Source organism: Oryctolagus cuniculus, chromosome 8 (genome assembly GCF_051225735.1).
Source record: "Oryctolagus cuniculus isolate XC-2025 breed Fujian yellow rabbit chromosome 8, ASM5122573v1, whole genome shotgun sequence".
Lineage (NCBI taxonomy): Eukaryota > Metazoa > Chordata > Mammalia > Lagomorpha > Leporidae > Oryctolagus > Oryctolagus cuniculus.
In genome coordinates, this window is record NC_142874.1 from 75659569 (window position 1) to 75677800 (window position 18232).

General features: G+C 43.6%; 1 protein-coding gene across 2 annotated transcripts in view; it reads right to left on the minus strand.

Moving 5' to 3' along the window:
• SYNPO2 (synaptopodin 2) overlaps nucleotides 1–18232 on the minus strand; it is a 194813-nt gene that overhangs the window by 23354 nt on the left and 153227 nt on the right. Inside the window, exons 3-4 of one of the 2 annotated variants that reach the window (XM_002717223.6) lie at nucleotides 15916–16718; nucleotides 11483–13656 (exon numbers count right to left, since the gene is read on the minus strand). In XM_002717223.6, the coding sequence (XP_002717269.3) occupies nucleotides 11483–13656; nucleotides 15916–16718 (2977 nt within the window). Of the gene's footprint in view, nucleotides 1–11482; nucleotides 13657–15210; nucleotides 16719–18232 lie in introns of those variants that run through there. The other variant, XM_089302878.1, reaches the window with a different exon arrangement.

Here is an 18232-nt window from a genome sequence, read left to right on the forward strand (position 1 = left end):
ATAAAGCTGACTTAGTGTTTTTGGCATTAGGAAAGGACTTTCCTTAGTGTGGTTCACAACCCATTAGTAGCAGAATCACCTGGGGTGTAGAAGGGTACTTCAAAACATGCATGAGAAGATGGAACTAAAAGATAAGCTTAATTTTCTTCTCCCCCACCCCCCAAAGTGAAGTCCATGCTTATGTTTTTCATAATATGCATTTTCCATGAATGTTTGAAGACCTTCATGTATTATAAAAAATAAAGAATTCCTGATCCCCAACCAGATCCAGTGACTCGGAGCCTCTAAGGTGGAGCCAGGGGAATCTAAACTTCTGCCTGGGAACAAAAGTTGTAAAACTGCATTAGAACACATTGGCGAGGCCAGCGGGGGCTGGTGCTGTAGCGCAGCGGGTTAACACCCTGGCCTGAAGCGCCAGCATCCCATATGGGCACCAGTTCAAGACCCGGCTGCTTCACTGTCCAATCCAGCTCCCTCCTATGGCCTGGGAAAGCAGTAGAAGATGGCCCAGGTCCTTGGGCCCCTGCACCCTCATGGGAGACTAAGAAGCTCCTGGCTCCTGGCTTTGGATCGGTGCAGCTCTGGCCATTGCAGCCACTTGGGGAGTGAACCATTGGATGGAAGACCTCTCTCTCTCTTTACCTCTCCTCTCTCTATGTAACTCTGACTTGCAAATAAATAAATAAACTTAAAAAAAAAAACACTATGGAGACGATAGTTTGCTCAAACAAATGTTATGTATATAAAGAAGTTGTATTAGTTCAGAGCACAGGCTTCAGTCCCAGCTGTTCCACTTCTGATCCAGCTCCCTGCTAATGCACCTGGGAAAGCAGCAGAGGACTGTCCAGGTGCTCGGGCCTCTGCAGCCCATGTGGGAGACCTGGATAGAGTACCAGGCACCTGATTTGGCCTGGCTGGGCCCCAAGTGTTGCAGTCGTTTGGAGAGTGAACCAGTATATGGAAGATCTCTCTCTCTCTGTCACTCTGCCTTTCAAATAAATAAATAAATAAATCCTAAAAACAAACCAGACAAAAAAATACAACTGTGGGAAGATTGCTCTGGTACCTGAAATAAATCCTTTATTTTCTATCAACCTAACCTATTCCTTAGTGATTCTTAGCTCCAGAGGATGGTTTTGTGGACTTTACCCATTTGAGATACTCTAGAAGAAAAAGGACCAAAAGGTCTCCAAAGCAAGAAAAAGCCATACTTTTGTTTTGAGATGAAATTAAGTAGCACAAAAGGGAAACTAAATTAATTGTGCTCAAAACAAACAGTATTTTGGATTTGGATGAAATTTTCAGAGTCTCAGCTTGTTTTGATTTTGTTTTTTCCCTCAAGTTCAGTCCCAACTTCTGCTCATGACTCAGAAGGATTCTAGAAGTACCAGAAAAGCCACAAAAATTCCCCGGGTTTGAAAGGCAGCTGGAATGTCAAGTTCCTCCCTCCATCGGTCACTCTGCTTTGAATTGTTTTTCATCACTGGCCTGTGAGCTGGGAGTTTGCTCTGTTCAGGCGGAGGGTTCACTCTTTCTGTTTTTGGAAAGTGATCACGCTTCTCAGGCAAGGGGATCAATTACTCTCAACAGGCCAGGCTCCTGACCCTTTGTCCTAGGACAGAGTTGGAGAGGAGGGAGAAGGACAGCTGTGCGCTGTGCCCGCACAGGTCAGCCACTTCTGTGAGAGCCCAACTGTCGCAGGTCTGAAGTGGGGTAGGCTCAGCGACAGGGTTGCCAACTGTTCCACTTTCTGTGCGCCGGGCCTATTTAGGCTTCAGCTATCCTACTAGGATCTTACTTCAGGCTACCAACTACCCTATTTTGAGAATATGTTTGATTTATAAGCATTTCCCCAGGACAGTTCTTTTTAAATTGCTAAATACATTACATTTGTTCTAGGTATTATTGATACTTTCAGTTGCACACTGTCTTCATGGTGGAGTCTCTCAGCTGATGCTTTTTTTTTTTTTAACTAGCAACCCATCTATTGTTCATGGCATGCCCTTTACATTAATAGCAAACATTTGCTATTTGCTGAATACTCTCTCTGTGCCAGGTGCTGTTCCACACATGTAACTCAGATGGACTCATTTCATGTTCACAACAGCTTGGTGGTGCACCTATCACTGTTCCTAATTCACAGCTGAGCTACTGGGGCACAGAGCAGCTGGATTTTTTTTCTTTTTTCTTTTTCTTTTTTTTTTTTTTTTTTTTTTTGACAGGCAGAGTGGACAGTGAGAGAGACAGAGAGAAAGGTCTTCCTTTACCGTTGGTTCATCCTCCAATGGCCGCTGCTGCCGGCGCACCACGGCCAGCGCACCGCGCTGATCCAAAGCCAGGAGCCAGGTGCTTCCTCCTGGTCTCCCATGGGGTGCAGGGCCCAAGCACTTGGGCCATCCTCCACTGCACTCCCGGGCCACAGCAGAGAGCTGGACTGGAAGAGGGGCAACTGGGACAGAATCCGGTGCCCCAACCGGGACTAGAACCCGGGTGCTGCAGGCAGAGGATTAGCCTAGTGAGCCACAGCGCCGGCCACAGCTGGATCTTTTACCAAAGGTCTCCCAACTAGCAAGAAGCAGGCCTGGCAATAAAGACACGGGCAATTTGGCCTCAGGGCTCACACTCTACCGGCTTATAGAAATAGGCCCCTGTGTGTTTAGTGTTCACATGCATTTCTCACCTGATCATACATGAAGTTCATTTAAGAAATGGTTACCTTCTGCTTCTCCTAAACCAAATCCCATCTTTTTCTTTTTAATTAAAAAATTGGGGGAATATTTTTCCACATTATTGTGACTAAAATTTGATAGATTTTTCTCATCATCATTCTATTTTTCCTTAATTTGCATGGCATAAAATTATCACAGCTCTGCTAATATATGATGTTAGGTGGCTGGATAAAGTGGGTGTCTGAGCAAATAGGTCAAAGGAAATGAAAGCTACAGCTTACCTACAGTGTACCCTACTTGAAAGTGCCTATGGTTGGAGCTACCAAACTAAGAAGACTTTTCAGCATGTCTTACTCTGAGTTAGAAGGTTCAAAGTCACTTTCGAGCTATTTCACACTTTACTAATTTTGCAGTGTCTGAGAAAGTTAACGCTCGGACTTGGTGTGGCCCTTGATTTGTTCTCCACCATCACTCCCTAATTAGGGGCTCAATGAATTTAAGGCCATGAAGGTCAACAAATACTCATCTAAAGGGTTTTTACATTAATCCACGTGCTCACATCTTTTTTTACCTTCAAGTTAGTGAAGCGGATGTTCAAAACCCTAAGTTTAGAAGGCGTTACACTAGCTCCCCAGGAGATGGGTTCAAAATAACAACGAAACAGAGTTTAAGGGGAAACAAAGATTGGAAAGCACACGATGTGTAAAAATGTCCTTGCTGGGAAGCAGTTGACAGAAATAACTGTTGAGAAATCCTCCAGTGAGGGCACTGTGGGACAGGAAGGGTGTGCTGCCTCCTGCACATCCAGGTGCCTGCTAGCTCCCCAGCTGTAAGACAGCAGTGGAGGCAAGGTCAAGATAGCTGAGAATATGTGCTTCCCTCAGCATTACTCTGTGCGGGCTTATTCTTACCACAATGCCTCAAGTCACTATGGCTTTGTAGCCGGCCAAGCTGAGTGCTAATTGACTGCTTAACAGGAAAGCTGCCTGGATTCCATTTAGTCTGAATGGCATAGAGCCAGGGGAACATTTCCCTTTCTGTAGACTTAAGATTTTGAATAGGGCCGGTGCTGTGGTGCAGCAGGTTAAAGCCCTGGCCTGAAGCGCCGGCATCCCCTATGGGCGCCAGTTCTAGTCCCAGCTGCTCCACTTCCGATCCAGCTCTCTGCTATGGCCTGGGAAAGTAGTAGAAGATGGCCCAAGTGCTTGGGCCCCTGCACCCACGTGGGAGACTTGGAAGAAACTTCTGGCTTCTGGCTTCGGATCAGCACAGCTCCAGCTGTTGTGGCCAACTGGGGAGTGAACCATCAGGTGGAAGATCTCTCTCTGTCTTTACCTCTCTCTGTAACCCTTTCAAATAAATAAAATAAATCTTAAAAAAAAAAAAAAAGATTTTGCTTGAGTTTTCTAAGTTCTATTCCTCTCCACTTCCAGACCCTGGATATCACCGATTCATCCTGAAATTTAAAAAAATGAGGGACTTTTGGGAGCTCATTCCAAATCACTGTTAAATTCATCTTTTCAACTTAGAAAATAGATGCTTCCTCAGATCGCTTTCCACTCCAACATGCTGTCAGAGCAAGTGAGTTTACGAGCAATCTTAGGAAAGGGGGGGTCCTTCCTACTGTCACTCAGTGTGGTCAAAGTCATCAACAAAGCAAACACAGAACTCTCGTGGTAGCTCAGTCCGGCAACTCAACAGTGAAGAAGTTTCAGGAAGCGGGATTACAGAGGGTCTAACAAGGCTGGAAACCAGGCGGTACCCTAGGAAGTATGGCTTGGATGTCACACAAAAGTCTAAGCCTAACCTCATCTGCTACTTATATATTGCTTAGTAATTGTTAGGCAAGTAGCTTAGATTCTTTTAACTCTTTATACCTTTCTGTAAAACTGGAGTAATATCTTTCTTTTCAGCATAATTCTGAGAAATGAAATCACAGTGCAAAATTAAAAATGCAGGTTGCAGAGCTGGCGCTGTGGCGTAGTTGGTAATGTCTTGGCTGCTCCACTTCCTATCCATCTCCCTGCTAATGTGCCTGAAAAAGCAAAGGAAGATGACTCAAGTACTTGGACCCCTGTACCCACATGGGAGACATAGATGAAGCTCCTGGCTCCTGGCTTCCTATCTGCCAAGCTTTGGCCATTGCAGCCATTTGGGGCGTGAAGCAGTGGAAGATCTTGCTCTCTTTCAAATAAATAGATAAATATGTATTTAAAACTGCATGTTGCATACTAAATCCAGGGTTCATACTTAATATTGTATGACTGTATGAGCAAGTTATTCAGTGTCATTGTACTTAGAATCCCATTTCTAATCAGGAAAATGGGGATAGTAATGATTCCTATTTCATGAGGACCATTGATAAAAAGCAGTGATCTATGAAAGATACTTTGGCACAATCTGGGGCTAGATTTGAGCTCACTTTAGGTACTTATTATTATGTGAAATATTTAACACAGTTCTCAGCATACAATAGAAAATTAATACAAGAGCTCCCCAAACCCACCTCTTATCTTTTCCTCAGTCCTCGTGAGGTTGCTTGAATTACTGTCACAGCTTCCTTCCCACCCATGTCATCCTGACTTGGACCCAAAAGCTTGGCTCAGGTCTGTTGGATGGCCTTACAAAGAGATTATTCCACTAAATAAAACTACCAAAGATGCCCTGACTTCTAAAATGTATCCGGAAGACAACAAAAAACAATGTGCTTTTTTTTTTTAGGTACTTTCGAGAACATTTTTCTGTTTATTCCTAGAATGTGCATCTCTTGTTTTTAAAATTTCTTTCATGAAGAAACCATTCATTAATAGTTGTTAAAAGGCACAAGAAGTAGGAGCAGTGAACACAGATTTCTCCATGGCCGCTTGAGCACTATTATTTTGAGTATTATTGTCAGGTAGAGGAAGGAGAGTACTCTGGAAGCAGGGTCTTTGTGCTCTTTGGATGAAGGATCTTGAATTTGTTTCATCAGTCATGAAGCACATGTACCTAAGATAAATACATCAAGAATGATAAAAACAGGGGTTGGTGCTGTGGTGTACTGGGCTAAGCCTCTGCCTGCAGCACCTGGCATCCCATATGGGTGCTGGTTGGAGTCCCCTGCTGCTCCACTTTCAATCCAGCTCTCTGCTATGGCCTGGGAAAGCAGTGGAAGATGGCCCAAGTGCTTGGGCCCTTCCACCCACGTGGGAAACCCAAAGGAAGCTCCTGGCTCCTGGCTCAGCTCCAGCCATTGCAGCCATTTGGGGAGTGCACCAGTGGATGAAAGTTCTTTCTCTCTCTCTCTTTCTCCCTCTCTCTGTAACTCTGTCTCTCAAATAAATAAATACACCTTTTTTAAAAAAATACTAATACAAAGGAAATGGTAAGGAGCTTTAAATAAAAAACAAAAACGAGAGGTGGGTATTTGGTCTGTTTGTTAATTTGCCAGTTAAGATGCCAAAGTCCCTTATTAGAGTGTCTTTGTTTGAGTCCTAGTGCAACTCCTGATTCCAGCTTTCTGCTAAAACACATTCTGAAAGGTGGGTGGTTCAAGTAGTTGGGTCCCCACTGCCTACTTGGGAGACCTGGCTTGAGCTTCTTAACTCATGGATTGCTCGGCCAACTCCCAGCCTTTGTGGACATCGCAGGGAGTGAATCAGCAGACGGGAGCTCTCTCTGTCTGCTCTCCTCTCTGCCTTTCAATAAAAACAAAAGAAAACTTGAAAAATTATATATATATCAGTAACCAAAAAATCACTTAACTGTAGAATCCTATATAGGCCTTTCACTTTTTATATTTTAGATGCATTTTATTAGTTGATAAAACATTGATTACATCAAGAAACTGGGAAATGTTTGGCAGGCATCAGTATTTTTAATTAAGTTTCAGTTCAATTGCCTGTGAGTAGTTCTAAAATTTCCAATGCCCAGTGGTAGTTTAGTGTACACATGTGCATACCTAGAAACATTCTATTTTTTAAAAGTTCAGGAATGATCAGCACCTGCTATACCAAGGAAAGGGGGATTGTGATTCATAGGCTCCTGTGGACGGTGGGCTGTCATGGACCTGACAGTCACAGATGACTGACCTCTAATTTCTGTACATATTTTTGAGAACCATAGCAGGATAAACAAGAGACTGACCTCTTCCACCAATTCTGCCTGGAGTTTGGGTCCTGTGGGAATTTGTTAGTTTGCCTGTGGCCCTATGCCAACCCTGGTGGGAAGTCTAGAGAAGAATTCAGTTCTGTTTTTCCCAGAACACTTGTTGATGAACTCAGCAGCACCAAAGTGTCGCATGGGTCTTTGAGTCCCCCCGAGTCCAATGAGACTGGGGACATAAGACCAGCGAGGGTCAGTACCTCTGGGAATACAATGTGGGTTCTTAGAATTTACATCCTTTTCTCATGAACTTATCAAAAAAGTCTAAAAACAAACTCAACAGCCCTGACTTCAGTAGAGAATGAGCACACACCCCACCACTTCCCTTGGGAAGCATTTTAAGCATTTAGCTGTTCAGAAAACAATTCTTTTTGATGATGGTGACTTCAAATATGCTTCCTGCCGAGTTGGTGGTGACTCATCAAACAGCACCACTGATCTCAGGAATTCACTCTTAGAATGTAGGTGCTTACAGGGTCTCTAATTTGTAAGTATATAAAACTATACACAGCAATGAAGGTTTTATTTGGAAGATTAATTCCAAACTGAGGCTGGCACCGCGGCTCACTAGGCTAATCCTCCGCCTTGCGGCGCCAGCACACCGGGTTGTAGTCCTGGTCGGGGCGCTGGATTCTGTCCCGGTTGCCCCTCTTCCAGGCCAGCTCTCTGCTGTGGCCAGGGAGTGCAGTGGAGGATGGCCCAAGTGCTTTGGCCCTGCACCCCATGGGAGACCAGGATAAGTACCTGGCTCCTGGCTTCGGATCAGCGCGGTGCGCTGGCTGCAGCGGCCATTGGAGGGTGAACCAACGGCAGGGGGAGGACCTTTCTCTCTGTCTCTCTCTCTCACTGTCCACTCTGCCTGTCAAAAAATAAAATAAAATAAAAATTCCAGACTGAGACACTTAGCAGCCACGTGTCTTCTGCTCTCAAGTGGCTTCACTGAGAAAGAACCACATAGAAGGCTTGGCATGCCTGGCAGCAGCAAACCAACCTTCAAAGGTCTAACCGCACTGCTGCATTTGGGAAAATCCTCCTTACTCCACCTCACTCCTTTAATGTAGATCAGTAAATGGAAATCAATAGTTTTCCATGTCTCAGATGCGACTCTTGGCACCAGGCTAGAATTCAGGTTGTGTGATATCCCAGCTGTCCCACGAGGCCTGCTTCCTGAAAGTCAGCACTACCCCAGAGCAGTTCAGTGGCCCTGGCTTATTTTAAGGAACTGTTTGTAACTCGGATTGATTTTGCTATGGTTAAAATTGAGTTACTTCTTGTGAAGATTAAATGAAATAGTTAATGCAAAGGCATGATACATGTTACTAACTCATACAAGATGTATTTTGAAATGCAAAGTTTCACATGCTCTAGAGTAACAGCCCACATATGTCTTATAACATATAATCCTATAAGTGTATGCTGTATATGCTATCTACTATCCACATGCAGAAACAATGTATATCTTCTCTCAAAACAGAGTGTGTCTATTATTAAAACGTTAGAAATAAAACCGCAAATAGTCCAAGATTAAAGTGGCAACCTCACCAGTTCTGTGATCCAGTGTGCCCTCCTGTAAGGGGGGTGGTGTGTGTGCTAAACTTGCATTAACCTTTCTTCCTGCTCGAATCTCAAGCATGCATTCTCACTATGGCACACCATCCTCACCAGGAAGAGAGGTTGGAAACATTAATAAGGGGAAAGTCATGGAAAAAGAAATTTGTTTACAAAACTGCATAAAGTCAGTGATTATGATCACACTGTAGTCGATATTTCAGTGCCAGTATAAACCATGCAGTGGAGTCCTTAGGATGATGCCCACAGGGCGTCTAACACAACACAGGCACTCAGTAAATGACTGCTGCCATTATGCTGACAACGAAAACGGACTTCATGGGTGCTTTACATAGAAATAAAGCTAACAAAGGACAGAGGAAGATGCAAGTTGTTAAAAACAAAGCAAAAACTGCCTCTCCAAGTCCCATAACCAGCCAACCAACTACTCAACCAACCATCATTACAACAAAAACCAGCAATGCTCAGACTACAAATGGTGCCTGGAGAGAGGCTGATGCCCTGGGTTCTAACCCTCCCACCTGATACAATGATGTCACTTTCATAGCCTCAACCTGAAATGTGGTACATACAGCTCCCTGGAGGGAAGAGGGAAAGGAAATCTCTCTTACGCCAGGGAACTGCCTTAGTCCTCCCTCCCACTTCCATATGCCTCAGAGGTCAGGCTCTCTGTTGTGGATATTGTTTTAGAGTTTTCTCTTCTATAAAGAGGGATTACATGGTCCAAGATGAGACCTATACTACCAGTTCCCAGTTGAGGTTGTACATGCTTTGACCGCATGCCTGGCATGTCTCTAAGAAGCTTTTTGGAAACCCAAACAGTGCCAGGATGACTGGAAGACACATTCATGTTAACTGTGTCTTTAGTCATCAACTCCAAATAGGGACTCTGCTAAGACTGCCACCTGTCCAACAGGAAATGGACTGAAAACACTTCTCATTCCTGCATACCGCAAACCACTGGACAACTGGGAATATTTCTAGGTCATTACCATCCTAGCATACTTTGAATGGATGGTCTTAAATTGACTACCTGTGTGTTCCATGCCTTTCCTCTAGCATATGCTGTTCTTTAAATGCTATGTTAAGAATGCAACATTATGAAAATTATCTCCCTTCCTGTTTCACCTTAAAAAGACTTTTTTTAGTTAAAAAAATACAAAATCCACAGCACTCAACAGACTTCCTTTGCAGAAAATAAATAATACAAACAATTGTGTTATATGATAAAAAGAACACTTTTTCCTTTATCCTCTATTGATCTTCTTAACTGATTTCCCAAAAAGGCAAATAAAAGATGGAACTACAGCCTGTGTTTGTAACCTACTGGTAAACTGCCACCAAAGACAATGGAACATTTTCCAGAGAAAAAGCAGAAGAATCAGCTCCATCATTCCTCCTCTTAGTGTGTTGTGTTTTAGAAATACCTAAAGCCTGCAGTTTTATAATGTATAGAGACACGGGTACACTTGAAAAAGGAAATTCAGATGTTACGAAAAATGACTTAGAACAGGTCATATAAAGAAAACTTTTTTTTAAAATACACACATTGAACAGAGAAAGAAGAAAGTAATATTTTAATAGGGTAGTGAAAAATATAGCAGATTGACAGTGTCAGCAGAAAAAGAACAGGATTACAGATATTTTCAGAGGATTAAATGGTACCATGTACCCTCAAACCAGGCAAGTTTTTATGCGAAGTCTGTAAATGTATCTCCTGCTTAGAGTAGACGGTATTCTTTGGAACTGCCCTAAGTGCTTTATAGTTCTCTACATTAATTCCTGTTGAATATTTTCCATGGTTGGTCAGACTCAGACTTAAAATAGAAATGAGAAAGGTCTTCAGGTTTGCTTTCAGTAACACTATTAACTTCATAGCCAGTTGGATGATGACATGCTGTATGACCAATCCAAATATACAAGGTAACCTTGCCTGGATTATCCTGGTCCATCAAATAATAAAGTGAAGGTGCGAGAATAGAAATGGCAAGGAACAGTGGGAGAAGCAGCTGTCAAGAAGCAAAACGAACACAGGAAGAAAATCTGTGAGGTCACTCAGACACGGTGCTACTGACCGTGTGTTCTCACCCTACAGTCTCCATGCACACGGGCTCCTCATGCTTCACCACCAGCCTCTGCAGTCAGGAACCCTTCAGGTCCCAATCGTGTGGCTTCCCAAGGGAAAATGACAGCCAGCCATTCACAGCTCTTTGAGCTTCCTTCTTTGACTATGTGACTTTGTTATCCTGTACTTTACCAGTTGCCTCGGCTGCGGAAAACAAACTGATGCTTTCATGGGCAACTGGAGATGCACTCACTGAGTTCCTTAAGTAACAGGGGAAGAAAGATGGGACTCGATCTCCGGAGACAAGGATCCTCTTGCCCTATCCCATTTACTTCAAATAGGTCTTCTGAAATGAGTTAACAGGCGTGAAAACACTGGGCTCTTTAGAGAGCCTAACATGTCATGAGTGCTTAGTAATGACCAAGACCCTCTTTCTTACTCACCACCCGCTAAACTACGTGCATCCCCACAATCCCCAGAGGCTCTCCTCTGTGACATCAAACAGGTGGCCGAGGTTGCCAGACCAGAGCTGACCCCTGTCCTCTACAGATTTCCCACTCCCATAACACTAGCAATAGAAAAAGAAAGTCTCAGTAAATACATGTCCTATTTTCACTACGTTTGAACCTTTTCACCATAGGCTCACAGCAGTTCTGTTACATAAAGGCCGTGTTCCAATGTCTGATAACACTGATCACTGTCTGTCAAGTGGCTAACGCATAAGTCCTAAGTATCCTGCTTACTTAACATATGGCACATGTCTATTTTGGGGTGCTCCCAGATTTTTTTAAGTGTGCAAAGTAGATATATGTGTGTGTGCGTGCGTTAAGTCAATCTGAGTTGGATTTTTGACTCATTACAAATATTATACTCCTTGGACCCAGATTGGGAGGTGACATATCTGAAATTAAGTAAGTTGAGGACTTGCTTGGCATTCTCAGGGATTCAGGTAACACTGCAAACAATTCATTTCAAGCAAAGTGGACACTCAGCTTCAGCTACAAGATTACTCTTCCACAATGGATGGTTTCCACACCTGGACTGTGACACCACTTTTCTTGGCTGAGAACTTCGGCCTCGGCGCCACAAAATAAGATGAGGAGGCTGATCCTTGCTTTGGAGAAGTGGGGACGCCCACGGGCACGGGGGATGCGCTGACTGGTGAGCTGGCCTCTGCAAAGTAGGGAGGCTGAGAGGTATAGGCTGGCACTGAGTACACTGAGGAAGCCTGCACATTTGTGGGTGAGCCAACATTCACTGGTCGGGGAGGAAGAGCTTGCTTTATGGCCGGGTTGGAGTTGACCTTGGCTGATGCCTTCTGGGGGAGGCCATCCTTTGCATCGGGAGGTTGGAAAGTAAACAAGGATGCATTGAGCTGATATGGTTGGTGCTTCATGACATCCAGAGCATTGAGGGGTTTCTTGCCCTTTTTCTTGCTCACTTTAGAGGCTTGTGGGGCTGATGGCTGAGACTTGACAGCAGCCGGTGGGTAGGAGGGGGAGTGGATAGGATTGTAGGCCACAGGAGGAGGGGCTCGGACATTGGAGGAGTACTTCCAACTGGCTGGAAGAGATGGAGTGGGAGACTGAGCTCGGGCAGCATGGGCTTGCACTGTGTCTGAATCAACCACATACTTCTCCATTCTTGACTGCCTTTTGGCGAAGAGCTGGGCTCCTTTCCCACTCATTCCAGGAAGCTCATTGGATGGTCCCACTGCACCTGCATGGGCATTCACTGTTGGTGTGGGAGCTGCTGGCTTCGGTGTATAATGCTGACTGGCTACTGCTGCTTGTGGTCCTTTGAAGGGACCAGATAGGTTCAGTGCACTCGCAGGCCGGGCAGGATAAGCAGGCTGAGCTATTTTGATGGAGGAAACCATCGGGCCCTGCGATGCACTTGACATAGGGAAGGCAGGAGGTTGGGCTGGAGTCACCCCTGGAGACCAGACAGGAGAAACAGGAGTGACAGGCTGGGAGGAGGAGGACTTGACTGCAGGTTTTGGAGCAACAGGAGGTGGGGTCTTTTGCTTAGCAGAGGAGCTTTGCATGAAGTTGCAAGCTTCTGCCCCTAGGCTGAGATAGTCTTCTTCAGGTCCGGAATCGCCTCCAGTGCCCCGTTTGCCTTCTGAATTTTGAAGAAGGGACAGGAGTTCAGGATTCGGGCTGACTTTGGGCTCCTTAAAAGTAAACATGGGTTTTGTTGTGCTTCTCCTCTTGGCTTCCTGCAATATTCCTGTTCTTTTCGCTGGCACTGCGATCCTCTCATCCCGGGAAGCTATTCGCTCAGATGAATCGTAAAAGGCTGTATGGGACCACGGAGCAGGCTGCGGCCATGGCGGGGGCTGTGCGGGGCCAGCAGTCGGACTTGACACCCCTCTGGAGAAGGCTTCAGGTGGAGGAGTGACCGCAGAATAGGGTGGTGGCGCAGGAAAGTCGGAGATGGGACTTGTCATGTTGCGGGTTGGAGAGAAGGGGGTTGCTGGCTGGTTCACAGACCCTGGGAAGGGCTTGGCTGTTCTGTTCATCGGGTTCATCCTCTGCGCCTCTGCCGTCTCAGACACCCCACTGAAGCCATTCTGCTGCGGCACATGGCCGGGACCAGGGCCCATCTGGATGTAGCTCCTGCTCACAGAGCTCTGCACCCTCACGGATTCCTCTTCCTTTCTTTGGTAAGAAGTCGTGGTTCTCAGGCCATCCGTCTGGGCAGCATCTGGTTCTCTGCCTGGCATTCCGCTCACCCTCTCCTCTTCTTTCTGGGCTGTGATCTGATCCATTCTCTCCCTCCTCTTGGCAAACATGAGGGCTCCCTTTCCCGTCGTGTCTGGCAACATCTCCATCTTGTCGTCTCTGTTCAGTTTCTTTTCAAAGTCCACCAGTCCAGAATCCCAGTCAAAGTTCACAACTTGTGTGTTGTCGTCAACGTCAGAGAGTAACTCTTCATCCACCTCCGACTCGCTAGTGCCCAGAAATGCAACTTCACAAGTCTCCTCCCTGTCCCCTTCTTCCTCCTCCTCGTCTGCCTCTCGCTCAAGCTCGCCAGTACCGTAGCTGACTAGTGTGTATTTCCTGGCCCTCCGCCGGCGCTTCTTAAACATCAACACCCCCTTGGAGTTGGGGTTGGGGGCATCTGTTAGAAGAAGGGCAATGCTTTTGCATTTAGATTTGGCTTCTTTCACCTGCTTTTCTGACAGGCTTTCACTCCTCCTGAGCCCTAGGGAAAGAATAGAAACAGTAGTCAGTTGATGAGCTCAAGGCAGATTCCTCAGCAACCCAGAATCTGACTCCCATTGGGGAAAAGGAGCATGGGAAAAATTCTAGCAATTGGACTGAATTTTGAAGAAGCGCATACTTCTACAATAATATACAATCAGCCCTCTGTTCCATTTGCTTATATAAATATATTTTTATCTATGCTGATTACAATAGACGTTTCGTACCTTTGTTTCTCCATGGGTCCTTATGCTTCCACAGTAAAATTGGCTAGTAAATGCCAATTAGTAGTATAAATTAAAACTTTAAAGGGCATAATTTAAGAAAATGATTTTTAAAAAACATGACAAGACATTCTTTGTACTTCCATATTTAAAAAATAAAATGTCAATATAAAATTGTTTCCAAGCATTCTAAAAAGGGGAGAAGGTGTCTCAACAAAAATTTTTAAATCTTTCAAAATGTAAAGAATTTAGATATTTGGGGTTTCTTCCTCTTTTTCTTTAAATTTTGACAACCATCTCAAATTTTTCCATTTATAGCTATAGAATTAATATCAACTCAAAACACTGAACTAATAATTTATTGAGTAACTATTTATAATTCAGAAAACTAGATCATTGTGAGTACATGTAATCAACTTTAGGTACAAAGTTGTCCAGATAAATTTGCTCATAAATATATTGCTTTTTTGGAAATATAATACTCTATTAATTGCAGCAAGAATAAGTGTAAATCTTGGGGGAAATGTTTAAATTACATGACTTGGACCCTTTTTTAGAGTGTATAAAGAATGATACAGGAAAAATTATATTTAAAATTTTTATTAAAAATAACTTGATGACTAATTAATTTATATCAGCAGTTAATCATAATCATGTTTTCAGTGAATCACAAAGTTTTTAATTCCTCAAAGCAGCTAAATGCAAATCCCATAAAAAAATTAGAATACTTTATACTAGCTATTTTGGTCACTGGAAAAAGCATCACATTTAATGGTTAATGAAAAAAAATCTGATGAAATAATTGAGTAATGAAATTATAGCTATTCACTGGTGATCAAGTTTTATAGAGAAAAAATAGTTCAGAATGTGGTCACTACTAAATGTGACTCCTTTTTTGACTAGTGTTATACAACTTATTATTAAACTGACAGCCACAGTTGTTGCTAACTTCAGTGCCAACACGTAAAGTATGTGAATGCCGTCTTAATACTCCTGTTCAATATGCTATAAATGTGAAGATGGCACACAGACGCTTAAAGTATAAGGGATGATTAACAGCACTTGCCAATAAGGCTACAAATGGCTATGCTAAAAATAAGCTTTGAAAGGAATAACAATAGTTTAGAAAACTTAGGATATGACTTTGAATAATGGAGTTCACAGTTCCTGAGAATCATTCACACAGTCAAGTGCCTTTTCCAGTCAGCCTTTATATCCTCAAATGAAATTCCCAAATTTGTAAAATATATATATTTATATACATATTTGCATAATATAAATACGAAAGAAAACCACAAAAGTCGTAATACCCAACTGCAATTCTTATTCACCTTCTCTTTTCTGTGCACACTTCTCTGAATAAAACCAAAATGCTGTTCAGAGCCTTGAATGTAAGTTTATTTTCTGTTGGGGGACACCGAGATGCGTCCCTGTGGCCCGGAAGGCAGACTTCTGTGTCTAGAAGGTGGATGAAACACTTGCCGTCTAGTGAAGACTGGCAAAACGGAGGGGATCATGTAACTGCTCAGCCTGACACGTGTCCTTGTCTGTCAAACGCACTTCTGCAAGCATCATCAAGCTGCAGAACGACTTTTTTCAAAAGGAGGATCTGCTTTTAATATTAGCGGTGGAGCCTGTATTTTAAAGACAGCTCTTTAAACTCAGACACCACGTGATCTCCCACAACACTCTCTTATGCTATGGCAGCATGAAATAGTACAGCATTGGGAGACAAATTGAAAAGACACTCTGACAGCATTATTTTCTTGGACTGTGCCTGTATCTTTGTAATGAAAAAGAAATTCATGAAAAATCTTTATATCTGCTATGAAGTTCAAACACACTGCTTCCCAGGCAGAATTTGTGAAGTATACTTAACAATTTCACAATTGTTATTTTGTGCATTAATCACTCTTTTTTAAAAAAAATGCAATGGGAGACATAAAAGTCAGCTTTTATACAAGCAAGTGTCATGCAGGCAAAGCAGCAGCAAAACGCCCTACCCTCCCGAGCCCCTGCTGACAGCCCGGACTTACGCGCGTGCCTTGCTCTGTGCTTGTGAGGTCGGCTGTGATCCTTTTCCGAGCGCGCAGCGTCTCCCTGCTCTGTGCCTTCTGATGAGACGGCAAAGGATACCAGAGAAGGAGGTGCTTCTGACTGCCCTCCTTCCACTGGGGAATCCACACACCCCTTCCCTGGCTGAAGCCTGCACCCTTCCGTCTTCTGCCTGTCAGAGCAGTCGAGGATCACTTCCACTCGGGGCAGCCCCGCGTCTCCTGCTCCACTTCCCTGGGTCACTCGCAGCTCGCTGCCACTGGAGATCTGGATTATCTTGCTGGACCTCAGAGAAGGGTCTGGCTTCTCATAAGTAGCGACTGAATTTATGTGGATAATCTTGTCGTGCTGTGAAGTAGGGTGTGGGTCAGGAGACTTAGATTTTTCAGCTCCCAAGAGAGCCAGCACGGGGCCCTCGGATCTCTGCTGTGAAAGGGACAGTTGTAGCTCCACCACAGGGCTTGGCTGCCCAGCGCCTGCTCCTTCCCGGAGGATAATTTCTTCTGCCAAGTCTCCCCCTTGGGAGTCAAGCACTCGGGGGGCCCCGCGGTAGCTGAGGCCTGTTTCTTCTTCAGAGTTCCCTGAACAACCGGGACCACTTCTTTGGTCCTCAGCTGGGTTAACTGCCACCTTGGCTGGTACCACGAAGAGCTCTCTGTGCTGGGTGTTTGTGGCTGGGCGAATCTGGAGAGTGGTGCTTTCCACATACTCCTCTTGTGTGAGATGCTCATGGCTTTTGTTTTCGGTTTCAGAGCTCAAAGCCTCACTCATCCCACTGGATGGTCTGCACACAGAAAAACAAATCCAGGCAGTTAAACTGGAGCATGCTACACCTGCCACACAACTTTTTGACATTCATGATGTCTAAGCCGTGTGTGGTACAATCAAGATATTCCCTCCAAAATGTCAACAGCCACATGTTTAAAAACTAAAATTGGCAACATATTCATATTGTTATTTAAAGAATGTCCATATATGCTTTTGGGGCAGCACAACAAAAGGCTTACAAAAGATTTTGAAACCTAAATCCATCTTAAATTCAGCTTTTGTTTTGAAAAGTACACGCTGTAATTACATGGATGCCTACGATCTGTAATAATTTGGGTATTTCCAAATAACCATGTTTGCTATCATGTGACAAAACGTTTCAATGTCTAGACATCACAAAGTCACATAAACATATCTAGCAGCTTCATGTCAATCTTGAATTACAGATGATTCAGGTTACCCCTCTGGAGGCTGTGTTTTCTTGAAAGGAATGAAATGCAAGCTGTGTTTTAAGCTCTGGTGAGAATGTGTTTTGTAATAATGGACCCCAGCCCGGTGTTCTTGTGTAAAGAGAAATCCTTTCCATGCTGCAGTGAATCATGAAGTCATGGAGTATTTATAATTTGAGATGTCTCCCCTTCTCCCAGCTGAACCTGCCTCTTGCAGCATTTTCCTTTTGGAATCTTGGAAGTCATACTGCTCCTTTATCTCTCAACCAGGGACCCCAGAGCTGTTGGCCACAGCCTTTTGATTTTTGACCTTTACCATTCCCAGCTGGCTGTGCAAATCTGGGTCTGTGACAAGAAGTCATGTCAATTTAGAATTGAACAACATCTCTAAACCTCTAAACTCTACATGCTTTCAGAAGAGAAGCGCCATTCATAGAACAGCATAGAATCGTTACAGGGCTTTTTAAAAAAAGGTTTTTTTTTTTTTTTTTTTTTTTTTTTTAAGCAGAAATGGCTATCTCCTCCTTCAAAATGCACCCTGACTCATGCAGAGAACATCCACTGAAGGACGTGTGCTCCTACTTCTTTCTACCGTATAATTCATGCCATAGTAAAATTTCAGACGAAGGTCCCAAATATTTACTTGTAACTTGGCTTTTGACTACATTAACAAAACAAACAAAAATAAACAAATTGCTGTTTTATTCATGCAAGTAACCTGAAAATCTTTTTGATAAAATCGTATTTATAAAAACATTATGATATAGTATTTAAAAACATAATGACAGCAAATTAGATCATTCTGATATAGGAAATGATGAATATATGCTAGGAAATTGAGTTTGAAGGTATCAAAAGGTCAGAGAGTTTTAATTTACAAAGCCTTGGGATTGAAGCAGATTAAATCACTTTGAGTTATGTTAGCAGTCAATTGTGAAGCTGAGAAGAGACTGGAATACAGGCAAATGGGCCAGAAAAACATTAACATTTATCAATAGATAAAACATAATGTATATACGTGGATAAAAATCATGAAAGCAGGACAGAGCAGTAAGAGAGACAGAGAGACAGAAAGAGAGAG